General features: G+C 45.4%; 2 protein-coding genes across 2 annotated transcripts in view; both read left to right on the top strand.

The window, feature by feature from the left end:
- Positions 1-8,620, top strand: part of ST3GAL2 (ST3 beta-galactoside alpha-2,3-sialyltransferase 2) — a 30,481-nt gene extending 21,861 nt beyond the window's left edge. The window contains exons 6-7 of the mRNA XM_077463340.1: positions 1,111-1,230; positions 3,757-8,620. Coding sequence (XP_077319466.1) covers positions 1,111-1,230; positions 3,757-3,930 — 294 coding nt within the window. The 3' untranslated portion in view covers positions 3,931-8,620. The remainder of the gene's footprint in view (positions 1-1,110; positions 1,231-3,756) is intronic.
- A 1,910-nt stretch (positions 8,621-10,530) lies between these two features.
- The window catches only part of LOC143929521 (C-type lectin domain family 18 member A-like), a 29,033-nt gene continuing 19,377 nt past the window's right edge, over positions 10,531-20,186 (top strand). The window contains exon 1 of the mRNA XM_077453421.1: positions 10,531-10,911. Within this exon, the coding sequence (XP_077309547.1) occupies positions 10,782-10,911 (130 nt within the window). The 5' untranslated portion in view covers positions 10,531-10,781. The remainder of the gene's footprint in view (positions 10,912-20,186) is intronic.

Raw genomic sequence — 20,186 nt, 5'->3', positions numbered from 1 at the left:
CTTCCATTTGCGAATAATCGCTCCACCAGTTGTCTCCTTCTCACCAAGCTTCTTGCTGATGGTTTTGTAGCCCATTCCAGCCTCGTGCAGGTCTACAATCTTGTCCCTGAGGTTCTTTTGACAGATCTTTGGTTTTGCCCATGATGGTGAGGTTTGAATGGAAGAAAGAGGTTCTGTAGAAGGGTGTCTTTTTATACACCTAATGGTTTGTCTTTAGGAGCACCTTCTTAAATTGATAGGACTAATCTGTCTACCATATGAGCATTTACTGTAGCCAGTCTGTGGAAGCCAGAATTATCATTGGTTGGTACGGGATCAAATGCTTATTTTACTCAATGAACTGCAACTCAATTTATAACATTTGTATCGTGTTTTTTCTAGATTTTTGGTTGATATTCTCTCTCTATCATTTAAAATACACCTATGATAAAAAAAATTATAGACCCTTCATTTATTTTGTAAGTGGGCAAACAAAATCTGCAGGGGATCAAATCATTATTTTCCCCACTGTATGTCCAAATAAAGTTTTGATATTTTAGAACTTGATTAGAACTTGATTTTGTGTCTGTATCATACCCTGGAGATGTAATTCAAGTCCCAGGTTCAGTGTATCTCTCTATTTTTGCCCCTTACATTGGTGGTAAGTGTGAAGAACCCCTTCCATACAGGGGGGGCCAGAATTGCATCCTTGCAGTCATGCTGCTGGCTCTGCCAAGTGGTGTTGGACCTGGAACTATCCCGGCACCATCTGATGGGAGGCTTAGTTAACCAAAGGTCATGGAACTATCTTTCCCTTTCATGGAATCCAGATTAAAGATGGCTGCTGTAGTCTCTGACCATCTCCTGTGGTATGTCTGTAGTCTTTGACAATCTCCCAAAGCATCACATTCACTAAATATTATGTGCAGCACTTCGGAGAAGTCAGGGACCGCCACGAGGACTGACTCTTCTTCATAGTGGCCGGATTCTCCCTTGAAATATATGCAATGTGCAGCACAGACCGTTTATCTCCTTGGTGGTGGCAAGACATGGTCAAATATATATACTGTAATGTGTGATGATGTATCTGGGAAAATGTTTGTCACTCTGATTTCTGTTTGATCTTCACAGGTCCAAATCTACAATCCAGCTTTCTTTAAATACATCCATGACAGCTGGACAAAACATAAAGGCCGATACCCCTCCACCGGCATGTTGGTCCTTTTCTTTGCCCTTCATGTCTGCGATGAGGTGAGTTAATGGATCCCAACTGGTGAAGTCTGGACACTCTGTAAAATTCTAGCAACTTCTATCTGATCATCAGTCTGTCCATTAAATCGGGAGTCCGCCGTTTTTTTTTTTTTTTTTTTAAAAGCCAGCAGCCACAAATACTGCAGCTGCTGACTTTTAAAATAATGACACTTACCCACCCAGCGCGCCCGCGATGTCGGCACCCGAAGCCGATTTCTCGATCGTCTTTTGGGTGCTGCCGCCGCCATCTTGGGTATGGTAATCAGGAAGTGGAGCCTTTCGGCTTCATTTCCCGGTTCCCTACTGCGCATGCACAATAAGGATGGTCCCCGCTGTCTCTGGGATCCGTGTGTTTCCCAGCAGGCAGCGGGGGACCTTCAGAAAGGGGCGTACCTTCTGCAGAATCTACGCCGGAACTGGGTGAAGATACCTGTACTGTACAGGTACCTGCACCCCCCCTCCCCCCTGAAAGGTGCCAATTGTGGCGCCGGAGGGGGGGAGGGTTCCAATGAGCGGAAGGTCCACTTTAAGGTGGACCTCCGCTTTAAGGGTGCCGCCCCCCCCAATTATCCATGTGTCCAGCCCCCTAATCTACATACAGGACGCCGGATGTTCCCATGAGGGTTTTTATTTTATTTTTATTTTTTTAAGCATGCGATTAGAGCATGCGATTAGTTCTAATAGGCTTCAAAAAAGGCTGTCCTGCGCCCTGAGCCCACCCAGTTTTGTGACGATAGTGAATGAATATTCGCTATTGTCACACTGATTCTTCTCCTGGCCTATCATGAAGCGGGTCCTGAGACCTGTTTTCCGATTGGCTGAAAGGAGAAGCCATCCTATTGGCCTAGGAGGAGGAGGGAGGAGACGTATGCCCGCTGTGATGTAGAGAAGACGCAGAGGAAGCCTGTCAGACAGAGGAGGGACACGGAGAAGAGCCAGGGACCGGGGGGGTGTGGGTATGGTGTGGGCTGAAGTGGTGGTTGGGGGGGGGGGGGGGGGGGCTCCTGTCCTGTGGTCGGGTCTGTTCCTAAACACCCCTCCCACCAAAGGTAGCACCACCTGCCACTGCTAATCATACTGTCTGTGCTGGCCCAGCTCTTCAGTCCCTCCCCTCATGTTCCTACATACAATTTTATGTAGCAGCTGGGAGAGGAGTGAAGGGGAATAATCTAGTGTGTCACTTCAGTGACAGCTTGGAATCTGCCAGGGGTTCTGACCTCACCTTAAACATGGTGCCACCAACAGCAATCTTGGGGGTTTTGTATGTCTACCCAAGGCAGGATTTTACAGGTAAATAACATGAATATTGTAGGTTTAATGCACAAATAATCTTATCAGAAGACTTTATGTTAATATATTGGTCTGGTGACAGGGACTCTTTAATTCTGAGGTCACATGACCACCTCCGGGTTATCACTGATGTGCGTAACCTGGGCAGTGAGCTGTATGAAGTTCCAGCAGTCCTTCTGCCCCTCTTATTGCTGTGGGCAAGGGATGGTGGCTGACTGAAGCTACCCCTTTGCTTTCAGAAGCGGGATGATGGGGTGAAAAGATCTATACTGTGCATCAGTATGGCTTCACATAGTCCTACTGCAGGAGTGCGCACAATGGGGTGATAACACAAGCTCTGAGTTACAAAACCATTGGGGGGGGGGGGTGTTGTCTCCCTACTATAGGAAGTCTTCTGCTCCTCTTGCTGCTTCCAACATTGGCTTAACAGAAGTAGTGATGCAGCTGTCACTACTCCTGTCAGCCCTTTTTGGTCAGTTAAAAAAAAAAAAAAAAACGCACCCCCCCTATTGAATTGTATTGAAAGCACAGCAAATGTTGCGTTTTTGATGCAGTTTGAGTCATGTGACCTATACAAAAACAAACCATAAGCAGAGTAAAATCGCGTGTGTTTTTGGTGCTATTATCGGCACCTTATTCTCTTATTGGCAAAATGGCGATAACACCATTCATCCTATGCATTAAGGTGAAAAAACACCTGTCAGTGACCGGCCCCCCAGCCTGAAACACCCCCCCTATTTTACTTACCTGAACCTTCGAACTTGTCCCGCAGGGACGTGCCTTCTCTCTGCTAGGGGGTTCTCGGCTGTTGATTGATAGCAGCACAGCCATTGGCTCCCGCTGCTGTCAATCAAATCCACTGTGTGCAAAACTAGCTACACAGTGGAGGTAAGTGTGACATGTTTGTTATTTAAAAAAAGAAAAAACTAATTACCTTTTTTAGTGTCACTTTAAGAACTGGGGTATGTAAACTTTTGATCAGGATCATTTGGGTGATTTCTGTTGCCATTATGCTTTAAAATGAGTAAACACACAAGTGTGTGTGTGTGTGTGTGTGTGTGTGTGTGTGTGTGTGTGTGTGTATGGTCTTAATGTGAACAGGTTCATTGCAGCAATGTAAGAATTGGTCCATGGGGTGTGTATAGGGGGGAGAGCTAAACGGGTTAAGGGTTGACATGTAGTTATTGGTTACTTTTTGGAGGTTTTTATATTCTGTTTTATTCCCCTCTCCCCCAGGTGAATGTTTTTGGTTTTGGTGCAGACAATCATGGTAACTGGCATCACTACTGGGAAAACAACCGCTACGCTGGTGAATTCCGCAAAACTGGGGTGCACGACGCAGACTCTGAGGCGCTGCTGATCGACACTTTGGCCCGGGAAGGAAAAATCAAAGTGTATCGTAGTACATGAGGCCCTATCTGGGCCACACACACTTCTACCAGCCCACATGACTGACAAGATACCCGGGGCAGCACGCCTCTCAGGAATACTTCACAAACCAGGATCGCAGCAAGCTGCCATTTTGTTATCGTGGCCACCCGAGGATTTGCTGTCTGCGGTTGTTATGCCACTCTGTATGATTTTCTTTCTTAGATGCCAAATTCTGGATCACCGTGAGATGTGTGGGTGTCATCAGAGGCAGTTTTTATTTTCCTGCCATTATTCTGTCTTTACGATTTTTTTTTTTTTTTTTTTTAAACTGGAAGATTACGTACATCTTTCAAACCAATCCTGTGCACTGATGTGGGAGAAGAGCTAATGCATCCCAGCCAACTGGCCTCAGTCTTCATTAAGCTAATGGTCGTGCACGAATTACAGAAATCTTAGTAACTATGAGCTCTGCAGGCTGGATTTTTCCCACATTTGTAATTTGCAGAACCTGTCTTGTACATAACCCACCCAACAAGGAGTGCCCCAGGTTCCCAGGGCAGTTAACGGGGGGGCTTTTTATTTTGTTCACTATATACTGACAATCTGTTGGAGGGTATCTAGCTGAGCTTGTACAATCCTCATTGCTGCATCAGCCAATCATTTTTGTAGGCCTTAGGATTTGATGCTCCATGTCCGCTGCTCGGCGTGGACTGACTGGGGATTTATCTGGAGAGGACCCTGACTTTAAGGGCAGCTCCGCCTCAAAAGAACTGAGAGGTGACCATTTCTTACGACTAAGCCCTATGTTAGGGCGAAGCGGTCACTCCAAGAGGAATAAAGATGGACTTGGCAGTGACGAGACCCATTCTTTGTGGTAGAGGTGGAGCTGTCCATGAGTGGACCTAGTCACCCATGGAAGATTCCAGTAAGCATGATGGTCCGCTTGAGAATGGAGCCATCGTGTTAGTTTGTATAGTTTAACGGCAGCTCATTCATTTTTGAACATTGAAAGTTCATTGTCTAAACTCTATGGGAAGGGTTTGGTTCTGTAAAAAGATTCCTGGAACCCCTTGGGGCCCCACAGTGTTATACCGCATCTGTATTTTGAGTCAAAAGAATTTTTCTCTTGTTTTTTTGTTTTGTTTTCTATTGAACAGTGTTAATTCTCCAAAGCCGACGAGAACGGGGAGCTTCTGTAGTGTCACAGGAGAGGGCAGAGGGTTGGAAGGGATCCCGTGGGAGAAAACTATTACTGAACTCGTGCTTATTGGTGCTGAACAGAAGGGGCTCCTGGGCCGGACCCCAATTCACACACCAGTGTTTGTTCTTATGTAAAATGTTCCCAACATCTAGAACATGTGCCGGGGATCATACAATTCTGTTCAATTGTGTGATCCCTCTCCTGCTGTTTGACCTTGTCAGATATGTGGCCAATGTCTGCTATGCTCTCCTAATGCAGACCTAGGGAACTGAGCCAGCAGTATAAAGATTTTTGTTTATTTTTTTTTATTATTTATAATCGGGTAAGAGAAGCCTGTACATAAATGGTAGACAACCCCATCCCCACCCCCTTTTACCTTGTCTTAGAGTGAAAGGATGAGTATGCAAAGCCATAGGGATCAATTCAGATCTATATTTTGTCACAATTAAAGGATCTTGTAGAGCAGTGGTTCTCAGCCGCCTCCAAGTACCCCCAACGGGCCATGTTTTTGGAATTTCCCTTAGATAAAATAGCTCTCATCAATACCATGTCATTGACATTGATTTAAAGCAGCTGTGCAAAGTAAAGGAAAACCTGTCCCGTTGGTGGGTACCAGAGGACTGAGGTTGAGAACCACTGTTGTAGTGGGTTGACACCTGGAGAGTTGCACACATCTTTTTTCATCAGGGCTACAATGTGGCTTGGTTTTCTTTCTGGACACTTGAGGGACATAAGAAGCCTTTACCACTTAAGGAGGATTGGACACTAACCTAAACAAAATTGTTGACCAGCCCAGAATAACCCTTCCTCTATTCAGAATGCCTCGTGTTTGCTTGTTTCCTCAACTCTGCTAGGGACCTAACCAATTTTTAGCTTCTCTAGTTGAACAGAGTTCACTGTCTGTGTTTACTAATCCTTCTTCATATGGACTCCTTGTTACTCTGATCATTATGGGATCAGGCGAGTTAAGATTTAAGGCTTTCTCTATTTAATTTCATTTTAATTTTTTTACCAGGACATTTCTCCGGGGTCCCCCTGCCTGCTTCCAGTTCTTTGTTTTTGTTTCACCCCTCTGGTTGGACCAGGTTGACCAGTTTTTTCCCACTTGTGGTCTGTTTCAGCATTTCTCTCCCACTTTTGACATGTTCCTCACTAGTTATGGAGAGTCATGTCTGATGTCAGATATTTTCTCCTGGTCTTCTTATGTTCCTCTTGCCAGGTCGGGGATTCAGCCTCACTAGGTGCTGGCTTTGAGTGGTGATCCTTCAGATAGTTCTTGAGCTGCAGGCATGCCCCAGTTCTTGTTTCATGTTGGGCCTTTTAGCAGTTGTTTGCTGTTTGTTGCCCACCCCTAGGTTGGACTAGCTTTGAACGTACCAAACGTGTCCCTCAATGAATGAGACAGAAAATTGCGCTTTTTTTGTACTCGCTGTAAATTCCTTTTCTTGGAGTCCATTAAATACCAGCTTCAGGTGTAAGGGCTTTCAGACAGCTCTTTGAGCGGCATGCAGTTCCTTAGTTTTTGTGTGTTTTTTTATTTTATTTTATTTTTTTGTGGGACAGTTAGTACTTTGTTGCCCACCTCTCAGGTGGACTACTTTTGATCTTTTAGACATTGCCAACAGTCACTGAATTCCTGTGTCCTTTGAACACTAAAGAAAAAAAGTTTGTACATGCTGTAGATGCAGCTTTGCTACAAAATGGAGATATGCATTTTTTTATTTTTCTTTGCTTGCCAATGTTCAGTCCTCATTAAGCGACAGTATGACCCAGTGGTGAAGACATCACATCTCCCTTAATGATCTCCAAGAAGATATCCAGTGAGTTTGAAAATTGTATTTTCCTGTTGAATATGGACAAGTGATCATTCAAGAGTTCTAAGTCTTTGTGGTCCAAGGTTAGGCGTTAGAAAACTTACTGAGCAAGATCCTAACCGCAGTTCACAAAGAATTAGAACTTGGGGTAATCATCTGTCCATATTTCACTTGCACAATCAAAGTCACATTGTAGCCCTGAAGAAGGGGCATGTGTACAACCCCTGGAATCTGTTGGATGCCAACTCTTGATGGGACTTTTTTAATTGACAGAACTAAAAAATGTACAGCTGGACCAATCCATACAGCGTGGTGCTTGCACCCTTTCTTCCTATACAAGCCAATTTTGGCAGGGACTCTGGTGGGACCCCACAAGGCAGGAGAGAGCTGTCATACTCCAGCAATCGGAACCACCTCAGAGCCTTGAGTTAAGCACTCCCCTATCCTATTCACAGAATTTACCTTGCATTATGGAATGCTGTAAAGTCTATTTAGGGCCTTAGTGCCGGTAAGACAGTTGCCCTCTTAAATGTTGGTGCTATCCATGGTGACCTGGGAGCCCCTGGTGTTGGGTGAGTGCTGGACTCCAAGGGCCGAGCTGCCATCTATGTACCTACTTCTCTTGCTTGATTACACCCATTGAGGAAGAACCCCACTTGTTGCTGGTCAGTCAGCAACCCATGCAATATAAAGAGCCCACGCTAAACAAAAACCCAGAGGAGACTCCAAAACACTTTGCCTGTAACTGAATTCTGAGCCGTCACTTGGATTTACCAGCAATAAAATGGTACAAATGTTTTTCCTGTTGGTAAATATATAAAAGCTACATCATAACTGGGAAAATAAATATAAATGTATATATTGTATAGTAGGGGGGAGTGGAATCTCTTCCTACACACAGCATACTTCCTGTCTGGGAATCCCACTGAAAAAATGCCAATTGTTACTTCTCTGACACATATTTAACCCAAAATGGGCGATTACAGAGAACTGCAGACTATATGGAAGAATGAACAACCCAACGATCAAATATTGCCTAATTAAGGTATTGGTAACTGTTTTATATGAATTTAATTATGGTTTTCTAGAAGCCAACTCCACCATTTTGAAGACTTTAGTGATGGGGGGAGGTTGTGGCTCCACCGCTAACAGAAGGCCAAAGCGAAAGCATTTATTTTACTGGGCCCACAGCAGAAATGGCACATGATGGGTAATCCTTAAGAGGGTGATACCATTATTTTCCTGTTATATTGCAGCAGTTGAGGAACTGGGAATATCCTCCAGTGATATTCAAAGCCAGCATGTAAGAAACCATGCAAAATGGAAGCATGAGTTATTGGTGGAGTTGGCTTTTAAAGTACATTGGAGCCCCTTTAGGGAAACCATGCCTGGAATCCCTTTTGGCTGCTGAGAACAATGGGCTTTTCCTCCCAGTTTTGCATATTCTCTCCTGGGATTGGTCCATACCATGCGGTCAGATGACAGATCTGTCAATGAGTGGATGGTCACGGTGGCATTGAATTCTCAGTGATAAAACTTGTTACAATGTATAAAATATGACTTCTGTGATTGGCCGTGACATCACACAGCATCCTCCTGCTGTCCTATCAGTATTATTATTTGTGCACTTTCTATGATTGTCATTGTGCTGCCCCCCATGTGGCGGGTAAACAGCGCTCTTTGAAGTAATAAACAATGAAAGCCTTGTCCTCTGTATCATTTTTTCTTTCTTTCTTTCATTTCATTGCGATACAATGTATAGACCTAGATAATTGTATAACTTTTGTGGGAAGATAATATGAAGACCGTTTTCAGTCACTTCTTATACAGGATTTATATAGCGCTAACAGTTTCCGCAACGCTTTACAACATAAGGGCAGACCGGTATGGTTACAATAAAATTCAATTGACCTATAGTAGCAGTATTTGTAGTTTGAGTTTTATTTTTTTAAATAGTTTTTTCTATACAGTGTCTTTAAAAAGTAGTCATACACCTTGAAAAAATTTCCACATTTTGTCATATTACAATTGAATACAATTACATGGTTCCAATTGCCTTCAGAAATCACCTAATTGGTAAATAGTCCACCTGTGTGTAAATTGATCTCAGTATAAATACAGCTGTTATGTGAAGCCCTCAGAGGTTTGTTGGAGAACCTTGTTAAACAAACGGCATCATGAAGGCCAAAAAATACACCGGGCCGGTCAGGGATAAAGTTGTGTAGAAGTTTTAAAGCTGGGTTAGGTTATTAAAAAAAAATATATATATATATATATATATATATATCTCCCAAGCTTTGAACATCTCACGTTGCACTGTTCAATCCAGCATCTGAAAATGGAAAGCGTATGGCACAACTGCAAACCTACCAAGACACGGCCGTCCACCTAAACTGACAGGCCGGGCAAGGAGAGCTTTAATCAGAGAAGCAGCCAAGAGGCCCATGGTAACTCTGGAGGAGCTGCAGAAATCCACAGCTCAGGTGGGAGAATCTGTCCACAAGACAACTATTAGTCGTGCTCTCCACAAATCTAGCCTTTATGGAAGAGTGGCAAGAAGAAAGCCATTGTTGAACGAAAACCATAAGAAGTTCCATTTGGAGTTTGTGAGAAGCCATGTGGGGGACACAGTAAACATGTGGAAGAAGGTGCACTAGTCATTTTAGACCAAAATTTGGAACTTTTTAGCTTAAAAGCAAAACTTTGTGTGGTGGAAAACGAACACTGCACATTACCCTGAACACACCAGCCCCACCGTGAAACATGGTGGCAGCATCATGTTGTGGGGATGCTTTTCTTCAGCAGGGACAGGGAAGCCCGTCAAAGTTGATGGGAAGATGGAAGGAGACAAATACAGGGCAATCTTAGAAGAAAACCTGTTAGCATCTGCAAAAGACCTGAGACTGGGGTGGAGGTTCACCTTCCAGCAGGACAACAACCCTAAACATACAGCCAGAGCTACAATGGAATGGTTTAGGTCAAAACACATTCATGTGTTAGAATGGCCCAGTCAAAGTCCAGACCTAAAGCCAATTGAGAATCTGTGGCAAGACTTGGAAATTGCTGTTCAGACGCTCTCAATCCAATCTGACAGAGCTTGAGCTATTGTGCCAAGAAGAATGGGCAAAAATGTAACTCTCTAGATGTGCAAAGCTGGTAGAGACATCCCCAAAAAGACTTACAGGGAAAGGTTGTTCTACAAAGTATTGACTCGGCGCTGAATACAATTGCACGCCATACTTTGCACATATTTATTTGTAAAAAATGTTAAAAACCATTTATCATTTTCCTTCCATGTTACAATTATGTGCCACTTTGTGTTGGTTTATCACATAAAATCCCAATAAAATACATTTACGTTGTTGGTTGTAACATGACAAAATGTGGAAAATTTCAAGGGTTGTGAATACTTTTTCAAGGCACTGTATAATTTGACTATTTTGACCAGGTTCTGCTTTAGTAATTGCAACAGTATTTGTGTTCATTTTAGCCGAATATTTCAAATGGCTGTGACGTACGAGAGATCTGGTGGGCGGAATTCTGAGTCTTGATTTGCAGATTTTCCCATCTCTTGGGATGGGGCCGGAGCAGGGCTCAGTGCTCAGACAGATAATGGCAGTAGTCAAGTGAGCATCTCTTATGGGTGAAATACAAGGATGTAGCTCATCGAGTGTAAGTTCTTCGCCCGAAGCCATACCGCTTGGAATGATCTCTTCAGCTGTGCTTGTGCAACTACAAGTCTCAGCATATCCAGTTAGCAGCCAAGAATAGGTCTTATGCCAGGCGTATGGAACAGGGACTGGGTCTCTTGGGGCAGGAGGAGGAGGGGTGTGACATGACAGCAGAGATGAGACGTCTGCAGACCAGATCATCACATGGCGGCAGAGGAGACGATGGGCAGCAGAGTAGGTAAATGGCACCTGGTCATTGGTGTTCTCTGTACCATGGTGAGCCATGCCATTATGTCACCCCAGACAACCCTCGACCATGTCGGGACTGGCCAAGGTAAGTGACCACAACTGATGTACATTTTTATTCTGAAGAGTCTGGATTGAGGAACCTGCTGTGTGTTTAACACTACATATCATCCTAGAGAATTGTCTTTTTTTTTTCTGAATTAAATTTTTTATTTTTTATATTGTCTTTATTCGTTCATCATTCTGCTCTAATAGAAAATACATTATATCCAATTTGCCTGCTTGTGAACTGGAGATTCTCTATATGGCCAAAAGTCTGTGGACCTCTGGTCCTTTTCCATCACCCCTATATGAACTTATTGGATATTCTACTCCAAAACCATGGCCATTTAAGGGTTTGTAAACCCTCTTATTTTTTTAAATAACAAACATATCATACTTCCCTCCACTGTGCAGTTCGTTTTGCACAGTGTGTCCCCAATCATCGTCTTTTGGGGTCCCCCAGCGGCTCTCACGGCTCCTCCTTGCGGGTGTACCTGAGTCCAGCATTTGTTTCTATAGACACAGAATGCCGGACTCAGCCCCGGCGCCCACGACGTTGGATTTGATTGACAGCAGTGGGAGCCAATGGCTGCGCTGCTATCAATCTATCCAATCAAGAGCTGAGAACCCTGGGCAGAGGGGAAGAGCGTGTCACTGCCGAGGGAACAAAGTGCTCAGGTGAGTAAAACGGGGGGCGGTCACTGTCAGAAATGTTTTCACCTTAATGCATAGGATGCATTAAAGTGGTGGTAAACCCTTACAACACACTCTGACCTACAGGTAAGCCTAGATTAAGGCTTACCTGTAGTTCCAGGAAATATCTCCTAAATCTACACAGTTTAGGAGGTATTTGCCGAAAGACAGGCACCACTTTCTACGGTGCATGCGCCGTAGACAGCGGTGCGCAGGCGCACTGAGCGCAGCACCGTCAACGGTGATATGAGTGGCCCCGAACCTGGTCTTCTGGGTTCCCTCAGCGGCTGTTTCAGCTCCTTCATGCAATCTCTCTCGCATGGTGGTTCTTGCGGGCGCGCTATAGCCGCTCACTCTATCACTCGGGCCCCCCCCCCCGACGCGCCGTGTCATTGGATGTGATTGACAGCAGCGTGAGCCAATGGCTGCGCTGCTTTCAATCCATCCACTCTAGCCAATCAGCGGCCAGGCTGAGCAGCGAAGAGGACATGGGGGGGCGAGCACAGCAGGTAAACGAGCTCGGGTAAGTAAAACAGGGGGGGCTGGGTATTGGATGTTTTTCACCTTAATGCATGATGCATTAGGGTGGAAAAATGCGAACCTTTACAACCCCTTTTTAAGGTGAATATACATGAGGGTTTACAACACCTTTTAACCCCTTACCTACTGGCCACTTTTACCCCCTTCCTGCCTGGGCTAATTTTAAGCTTTCAGCGCTGTCACACTTTGACAATTGAGCAGTCATGCAACACTGTACATAGATTCAATTTTTTATTTTTTTTACACAAATAGAGTGTTAGTTTTTGAGTTAATATTTTCTTTTGGTGGCATTTAATCATCACTGGGGGTTATTTATGAAAGGAAAATCCACTTTGCACTGCAAGTGCACTGAGCGTGCACTTGGAAGTGCAGTCAGTCTTAATCTAAGGGGTAGATCTGAAATGAGGGGAAGCTCTGCTGATTTTAGCATCCAATCATGTGCAAGCTAAAAAAAAATTTTTTCCCTTGCACGTCCCCATCCGATCTACAGAGACTTTACTTCCAAGTGCACCTGCAGTGCAAAGTGGATTTTCCTTTAGTAAATAACCCCTACTGGGTTTTTTATATTTTGTTAAACTAAGAGACAGAAAATGTTGCCAAAAATTTTTTCCCATAGTTTTGCTAAATTTTATGACAGCTATATTTTTTCTCCTTCACTGATGTGCGCTGATGAGGTAGCCCTGATGAACACTGATAGGTGAAACCTAAGAGAAGGCACTGGTGGGCAATGATTGGCAGTGATAATCAGTGTAGATGTCCCTTTAACACAAGCAGGTTATCGACTCTCTTTTCTCTCCTCCTCACACTGTCAGCGTTGCCATATGACGACCTCCTGGCAAAGTAAGCTCATGCTGAAGCCATCTTTTTTTTTTAATGTAATTTCTGACAAAACTTGTAGAGAGGAGCAACGTACTGACGTCACTGCGTTCACTCAGGTCCCGGAGTGACGGGGTGCAACTTTGAGCCGGCTGGCTTGTTTTTATGCCAGATACTACTTGCATACCAGTAAGCGTACTATAGTCAATAAATGGCACAAAGATTTTATGCTATGGAGGCTTCTATTTTTCTTTGGGTTTCCTGTACAATCATGCCCAATCGGGGCGGTGGAGGTTCTTGAAGTGAGATTTTCCCTGGATGCACCAATGGCCCTGGCTTGGTATAGAGCCGAAAGTGAATGTGATCTTCCGTAATAGGAGATCATAGGGAGTCGATAAGTGGCCATTCTATAAAAGGTGGAAGTCGCGTTTCTGAATATCGCTCACTTCTTGGTGCACTTTCTTTTATTATCATTGCGGGATCACCTTGAATAATCACTTCACTGGATGGACTCAAATAATAGTAAACATTTAGTAATTGTGTGTTTAGCGCAACTTATTTTTGAATGCTTGTAGCCATCTTTTGGCTATAGAGTGAGCGGGAAGTGGTTAATATAGAGTTTCCCCCTCCACCTGTGGCTATTATTGGACTTGCCCTCTTTGTGGCTATAACATCCTCTGGGAAGTCTTTCCACAAAATTTTGGAGGTTGTCTGTAGTAATTTGTGCCCATTTGTGAGGCCAGGCTCTGATGTTGGTGAGCCAGGTCTTCTCATCCAGCAGCAGCCCAATTCATCCCAAAGGTGCTCAGTAGGGTTGAGGTCAATGTGCTCTGTTTCCTAGGCTCCCATCAGTTGTATTTTGAAATGTATGTTGTTTACAGAGTTCACTAGCTCAAACTGAATTAACACAGGTAAATTAGAGCACCATTTTGTCCCCTTTTTCCTGTATAGCTCCATCAAAGGTTTGTGTACCTGACATCACACCTAATATGAGCTTGTTGGACATCATATTCTAAAACTATGGTTATTAATATGGAGTTGTCAATCCTCCCCCTACCCCTCTTGGGGCTATAACCTTCTCCACTCTTCTGGGAAGATATTACACAAGATTTTGGAGGGTGTCTGTGGGAATTTGTGCCCATCTGAGGTCAGGTACTGCTGTTGAATAAAAAGACCTTGCTTACCATCAATGTTCCAATTTATCCCAAAGGTATTTAAGAGGGCTGAGGGACAGGGTGCATAATCTGCGACTCCTTCAGTGGAGACACCTGAACTCCATCATCGAAGGGGAAAAGTGTCCTCATGTTTCTGACCATATAGTAGGGTGTCCTCCAGTTTTTGCCAATATAGTAAACCTTCTGTTCTGGGCCAATGCAATAAGTTTGATTGCTTTGTTAGAACACAGAATAAAGTGTCCCCCTGCACTATGTATGGAATAGCTTCCTAACCTTACCACACACATTCTTGGTCTATAGTTTGAGGATCCTGGTGGGGCCCATGTACTGTTAAGGTGGAATCGTGTTTGATTCAAGCTCTGGAGAGCTTGGAGTATGGGTGCCATTCTTTTTTTTTATTGGTGGGTGCATGTGACGGGCCTTGGCAGGCTCCACTTGAGTGGCCATTATACCTTCATGTTGGAGGAGAGAACTGGCTTGACTAATCTGTGGTTTTTGCATTTTCTACTATAACTGGCCAATCTGTGAGCTAGAAGAATTGAAGTATGAAGAGTGGGATTCCCCTCACTGGTTTCCACCAAACTGGCCTGGACTGGTTGGAGCTGTGTTAATTTGTACATGTTATTCTGTATTTGATAATCTAGGACATGGCTCTTAAAATAGTCAGCAGCAGTCAGTGAAGCGTACTGACCGAAAACCACTCTGATGCCGCGTACACCCGATCGGAATTCCGGCCATAAAAAGACCGATGAGAGCTTTTCATTGGAAAATGCGACCTGAGTATGCTCCATCGGAATTTAGCTTTCCGAATTCCCGCCAGCCAAAAATTGATAGCATGTTCTCAATTTTCCAGACGGGAAAACTTTCTATCGGTAATTCCGATCGTGTGTATGCAATTCCGATATGGCAAAAATCACGCATGCTCACATTCAACTACGAGACAGAAGCTATTGGCTACTGGCTATTGAACTTCTTTTTTCTAGTCGCGTCGTACGTGTTGTACGTCACCTAGGCAAGACAGCTTGAGCTGAATTCCGTCGGAATTCCGTCTGGAAAACCATCAGAGCTTTTTCTGACAAGAATTCCGATCGTGTGTACGCGGCATGAGAAAATCCGTGTATGCACCCCATAACACCCGCTGCCTCCCTCTACTCCAGTTTTGTCTACATCAGATCCCAAATAGGGATGCACCGAAATTTCGGCCGCCGAAACATATCGGCCGAAAATGCCCCTTTCGGCAAATTGCCGAAAGAGAAAAACTGCCGATAATGGAGCCGAAAATGGGGCGTGGCCTGTGTGGGGGCGGGGCTCCACCCCCGCCCCTGGTACCGCCCATCATGGGGGTGTCCTGTAGCGGAGGAGAGCCACCTCCGGAACATCACGGCTTTCATTTCAATGTGTGCCCCCATACTGCAGCCAGCCTGTGAAGGGGAGAGGAGAGCGGCGTCCGCTGCCTGTGTGGTCACAGCGCTGGGAACATCACAGCTTTCATTTCAATAGCTGTGTTCCCGGCCGCGCCGTCACACACAGCCCCTCCCCCTTGTCCGTGCACTTTGATAGACAGATCATCCGTCCAATCCTGCGGGTGATCTGTCTATCAAAGTGCCCGGACAAGGGGGAGGGGCTGTGTGTGACGGCGCGGCCGGGAACACACAGCTATTGAAATGAAAGCTGTGATGTTCCCAGCGCTGTGACCACACAGGCAGCGGACGCCGCTCTCCTCTCCCCTTCACAGGCTGCCTGCAGTATGGGGGCACACTCTGGCTGCAGTATAGGGGCGCAGTATGTGGGCACACTCTGGCTGCAGTATGGGGGCACACTCTGGCTGCAGTATAGGGGCGCAGTATGTGGGCACACTCTGGCTGCAGTATGGGGGCACACTCTGGCTGCAGTATAGGGGCGCAGTATGGGGGCACACTCTGGCTGCAGTATAGGGGCGCAGTATGTGGGCACACTCTGGCTGCAGTATAGGGGTGCAGTATGTGGGCACACTCTGGCTGCAGAATGGGGGCACACTCTGGCTGCAGAATGGGGGCACACTCTGTGGGCACACTCTGGCTGCAGTATAGGGGGACACTCTGGCTGCAGAATGGGGGCACACTCTGGCTGCAGTATAGGGGCGCAGTATGTGGGCACACTCTGGCTGCAGAATGGGGGCACACTCTGGCTGCAGAATGGGGGCACACTCTGTGGGCACACTCTGGCTGCAGTATAGGGGGACACTCTGGCTGCAGAATGGGGGCACACTCTGGCTGCAGAATGGGGGCACACTCTGGCTGCAGAATGGGGGCACAGTATGCGGGCACACTCTGGCTGCAGTATGGGGGCACACTCTGGCTGCAGTATGGGGGCACACTCTGGCTGCAGTATGGGGGCGCAGTATGGGGGCAAACTCTGGCTGCAGTATGGGGGCACACTCTGGCTGCAGTATAGGGGCACACTCTGGCTGCAGAATGGGGGCACACTCTGGCTGCAGAATGGGGGCACAGTATGCGGGCACACTCTGGCTGCAGTATGGGGGCACACTCTGGCTGCAGTATAGGGGCACACTCTGGCTGCAGTATGGGGGCGCAGTATGCGGGGGCGCAGTATGGGGGCACACTCTGGCTGCAGTATGGGGGCACACTCTGGCTGCAGTATGGGGGCACACTCTGGCTGCAGTATGGGGGCACACTCTGGCTGCAGTATGGGGGCACACCCTGGCTGCAGTATGCGGGCACACCTCCTGTACCACATCCTCTGTCTCTGACGTTCTCCTGTACCATGTCGCCAGTCCCTGACGGTCTCCTGTACCATGTCGCCAGTCCCTGACGGTCTCCTGTACCATGTCGCCAGTCCCTGACGGTCTCCTGTACCATGTCGCCAGTCCCTGACGGTCTCCTGTACCATGTCGCCAGTCCCTGACCATCTCCTGTATAAAAATTTTTTTTTTAAATATGTTTCGGTATCGGTGCTGTTTCGGTATCGGTTTCGGTTTTCGGCCTAGTGTATTTTTCATTTTCGGTATCGGTTTCGGCACCAAAAAACCCATTCGGTGCACCCCTAATCCCAAATGCTATGGCCCCCTTCTTAAAGTGGACATGTCCTTGAATGGATATACAGTATCTTGAAAAAGTATTCATACCCCTTGACATTTTTCACATTTTGTCATGTTACAACCAAAAACCTATATGTTGTTTTTTATTTTATTTTTATGTGATAGACCGACACAAAGTGGCACATAGTTGTGATGTGGAAGGAAAATGATAAATGGTTTTCAAATTTTTTTACAAATATATATGTGAAAAGTGTGGGGCGCATTTATATTCAGCCCCCCCTGAGTCAATACTTTTGTAGAACCCCCTTTCTCTGCAATTACAGCTGCAAGTTTTTTTGGGGATGTCTCTACCAGCTTTGCACATCTAGAGAGGGACATTTTTGCCCATTCTTCTTTGCAAAATAGCTCAAGCTCTGTCAGATTGGATGGAGAGCGTCTATGAACAGCAATTTTCAAGTCGATTTTCGAGGCTGGGTTCACACAATAACACGCAGCGGCTCACAGCAGGAATCCCGAGCGTCTCCATTCACAGTTTCAGGTCCGATTTCAGCCTGAATTTTTGGCTGAATTCGGACCTGAAACGGAGCAAAACACGCACAGGGCTCCTGTGCAACTCACACCAGAGCCCCTGTGGAGATATGTCAACTGGCTCCGTAAATAGCTGTTCACAATCTCCTGCTATGCGAATTGGATGCAGAGAAACCTGCATCCAATTCGCATAGGTGTGAACCCAGCCTCAATGGGATTTAGGTCTGGACTTTGGGCCATTCTAACACATGGCTATGCTTTGATGTAAACCATTCCATTGTAGCTCTGGCTGTGTGTTTTAGGTAGGGTCGTTGTTCTGCTGGAAGGTGAACCTCTGCCCCAGTCTCTAGTCTTTCTAACAGGTTTTCTTCTAAAAGGTAAAAATTAAACCCACGCCGTGGAACTAAAATGTATATAGGGCTGCCACTGTAGTGCAAGGTAAGTATCTCAAAAAGTGACAAAAGAATTTATACTCGGTGCTGCACCTATGAACTACTAACATACATATACAAGCATCAGAATGAAAAAAATAGAAAAATTCGGAAGTGATGTCATGTGTTGTAATGCATTTGTATTGCATTTGGAACGATAGCTGTACTGATTAAACAAGATCTGGCATCATAAGAAAAAAATTTCTGTGCATGTCCGATAGAATAATATCGGATGAACTGTCCTGATCGGCTCTCGCAAGCTCTGTACGAACGATCCGATTATTGTACGATCGTTTTGAAAGCGGTATTTTCCGTACGATTTTCTGATCATATGTACGGGGCATAAGGAACTGCTTCCTCCAACAGACTGATGATATCATTTCAGCTGACGCTCCAGTATTACTTTTGAATGATCAAAGGTGGAGCTTTTCTAAAAAAATTGTATTGGGACTTTCCAGGAAATTACTCATACAGGCTTGTGAAAATACAGACCGTTCCACTTTAGACATTGCTATTCATTTATACTAGCAAGGCTAAAAATTCTGGGGCATTATTTTTGGTGGATTAATATTGTTTCTTGGGATGAGAGCTCACATCTGAGTGTAGGTATGGAGCGGCAGTGCAGCCTCTCTGGGTCCAACATTTCCATATGTGGCACTGGCACAGCCTCTCTGAGCCCTCACATCTGGGTATAAGTTTATAACTCTGGCACGGCCCCTCTGAGCCCCCACATCTTGTAGGTAAATGGCACTGCCATGGATTCTCTGAGCCCCCTCTTCTTGGTGTGTAGGTGACTGCCACGGTCTCAACCCCATATCTGGGTGTAGATATGTGACACTGCTGCAGCCCCTCTGAGCCACCTCATCTGCATGTAGGTATGTGGCTCTGGCACAGCCCCTCTGCAAAGAAGAAAGAAATGGCTGCACATCCAGAACTTGTGATTGCCTTTTATTTATTTTTTTCAAAATAAAAGGCAAAGACACCAAAGTGTAGTCACGTAGATGCGTTTCACATATACATCTTGTGCTTAATCATTGCACAAGGCAATGATTAAGCACAAGATGTATATGTGAAACGCATCTACGTGACCACACTTTGGGGTCTTTGGCATTATCTTTGTGAAACAAAATAAAAGGCAAAGACACCAAACTGTGGTCATTTAGACGCGTTTCACATATGCATCTTACGCTTAATCGTTGCACAAAGCAATGATTAAGCACAAGATGTATGTGTGAAATACATCTACGTGACCACAGTTTGGTGTCTTTGGTATTATCTTTGTGAAACAAAATAAAAGGCACTCGGAAGTTCTGGATGTGCAGCCCTTTCTTTCTTTCCATGTTTCCCACCGAGGCGGGCAGGGCTAGCACTCTCCATGATACTTCAATCAGCCTTGTCTTTATACAGCTGGAGCAGCGGTTCATTTTCTTGTATACAGCCTCTCTGGGCCTGCACATGTGGGGGCCAGGTAAATGGTACTAGCATGACCTCTCTGTATCCAGTGGCATGGATTCTCTGGCAATATCTGGCTGTAGGTGGGTGGCACTGGCATGGCCTCTCTGATTCCCACTTCTGAATGTAGGTGTAGAACACTGGCATGGATTCTCTGAGCTCCCACATCCTGGGTTTAGGAGCACATTCAGGGCCTTCTTTAATATTGATTGGACCCTGGGCAAAACTTTTCTTGGGCCCCCACCCCCCATGCAGTTTTACTCTCCACCTGCTCTGAGACATACAATAAATAGCAGCTAGACTCAAAATCAGTTTACTGAATCAGATCAGGCAGCTATTGCGATTGGTTGCCAGAGGTTACAGTGTATCATTACCGCTCACTGACTGGTTGCTAGAGGTTACAGCACACATTACAGCTCACTGATTAGTTGCTACAGGTTACAGCACATGATTTCTGCTTGTTGAGATTACTGTACAGTAATACTGCTCACTGATTCATTGCTAGAGGTTACAGCACATCATCTCCTCACTCCAGGGGTCACGCTATACATATGGATGCCGCCTTTATTTACATATCTATGCAGCTATTTACATATGAATGCTGGTTATTTACATAACAATAGGGCAGAGCTGGGCAGCATTAGTAGCA

Source organism: Lithobates pipiens, unplaced genomic scaffold (assembly GCF_037356315.1).
Source record: "Lithobates pipiens isolate NorthernLeopardFrog02 unplaced genomic scaffold, aLitPip1_a1.2 Scaffold_10, whole genome shotgun sequence".
Classification (NCBI taxonomy): domain Eukaryota; kingdom Metazoa; phylum Chordata; class Amphibia; order Anura; family Ranidae; genus Lithobates; species Lithobates pipiens.
This window is presented reverse-complemented; position numbering and strand designations above follow the sequence as displayed.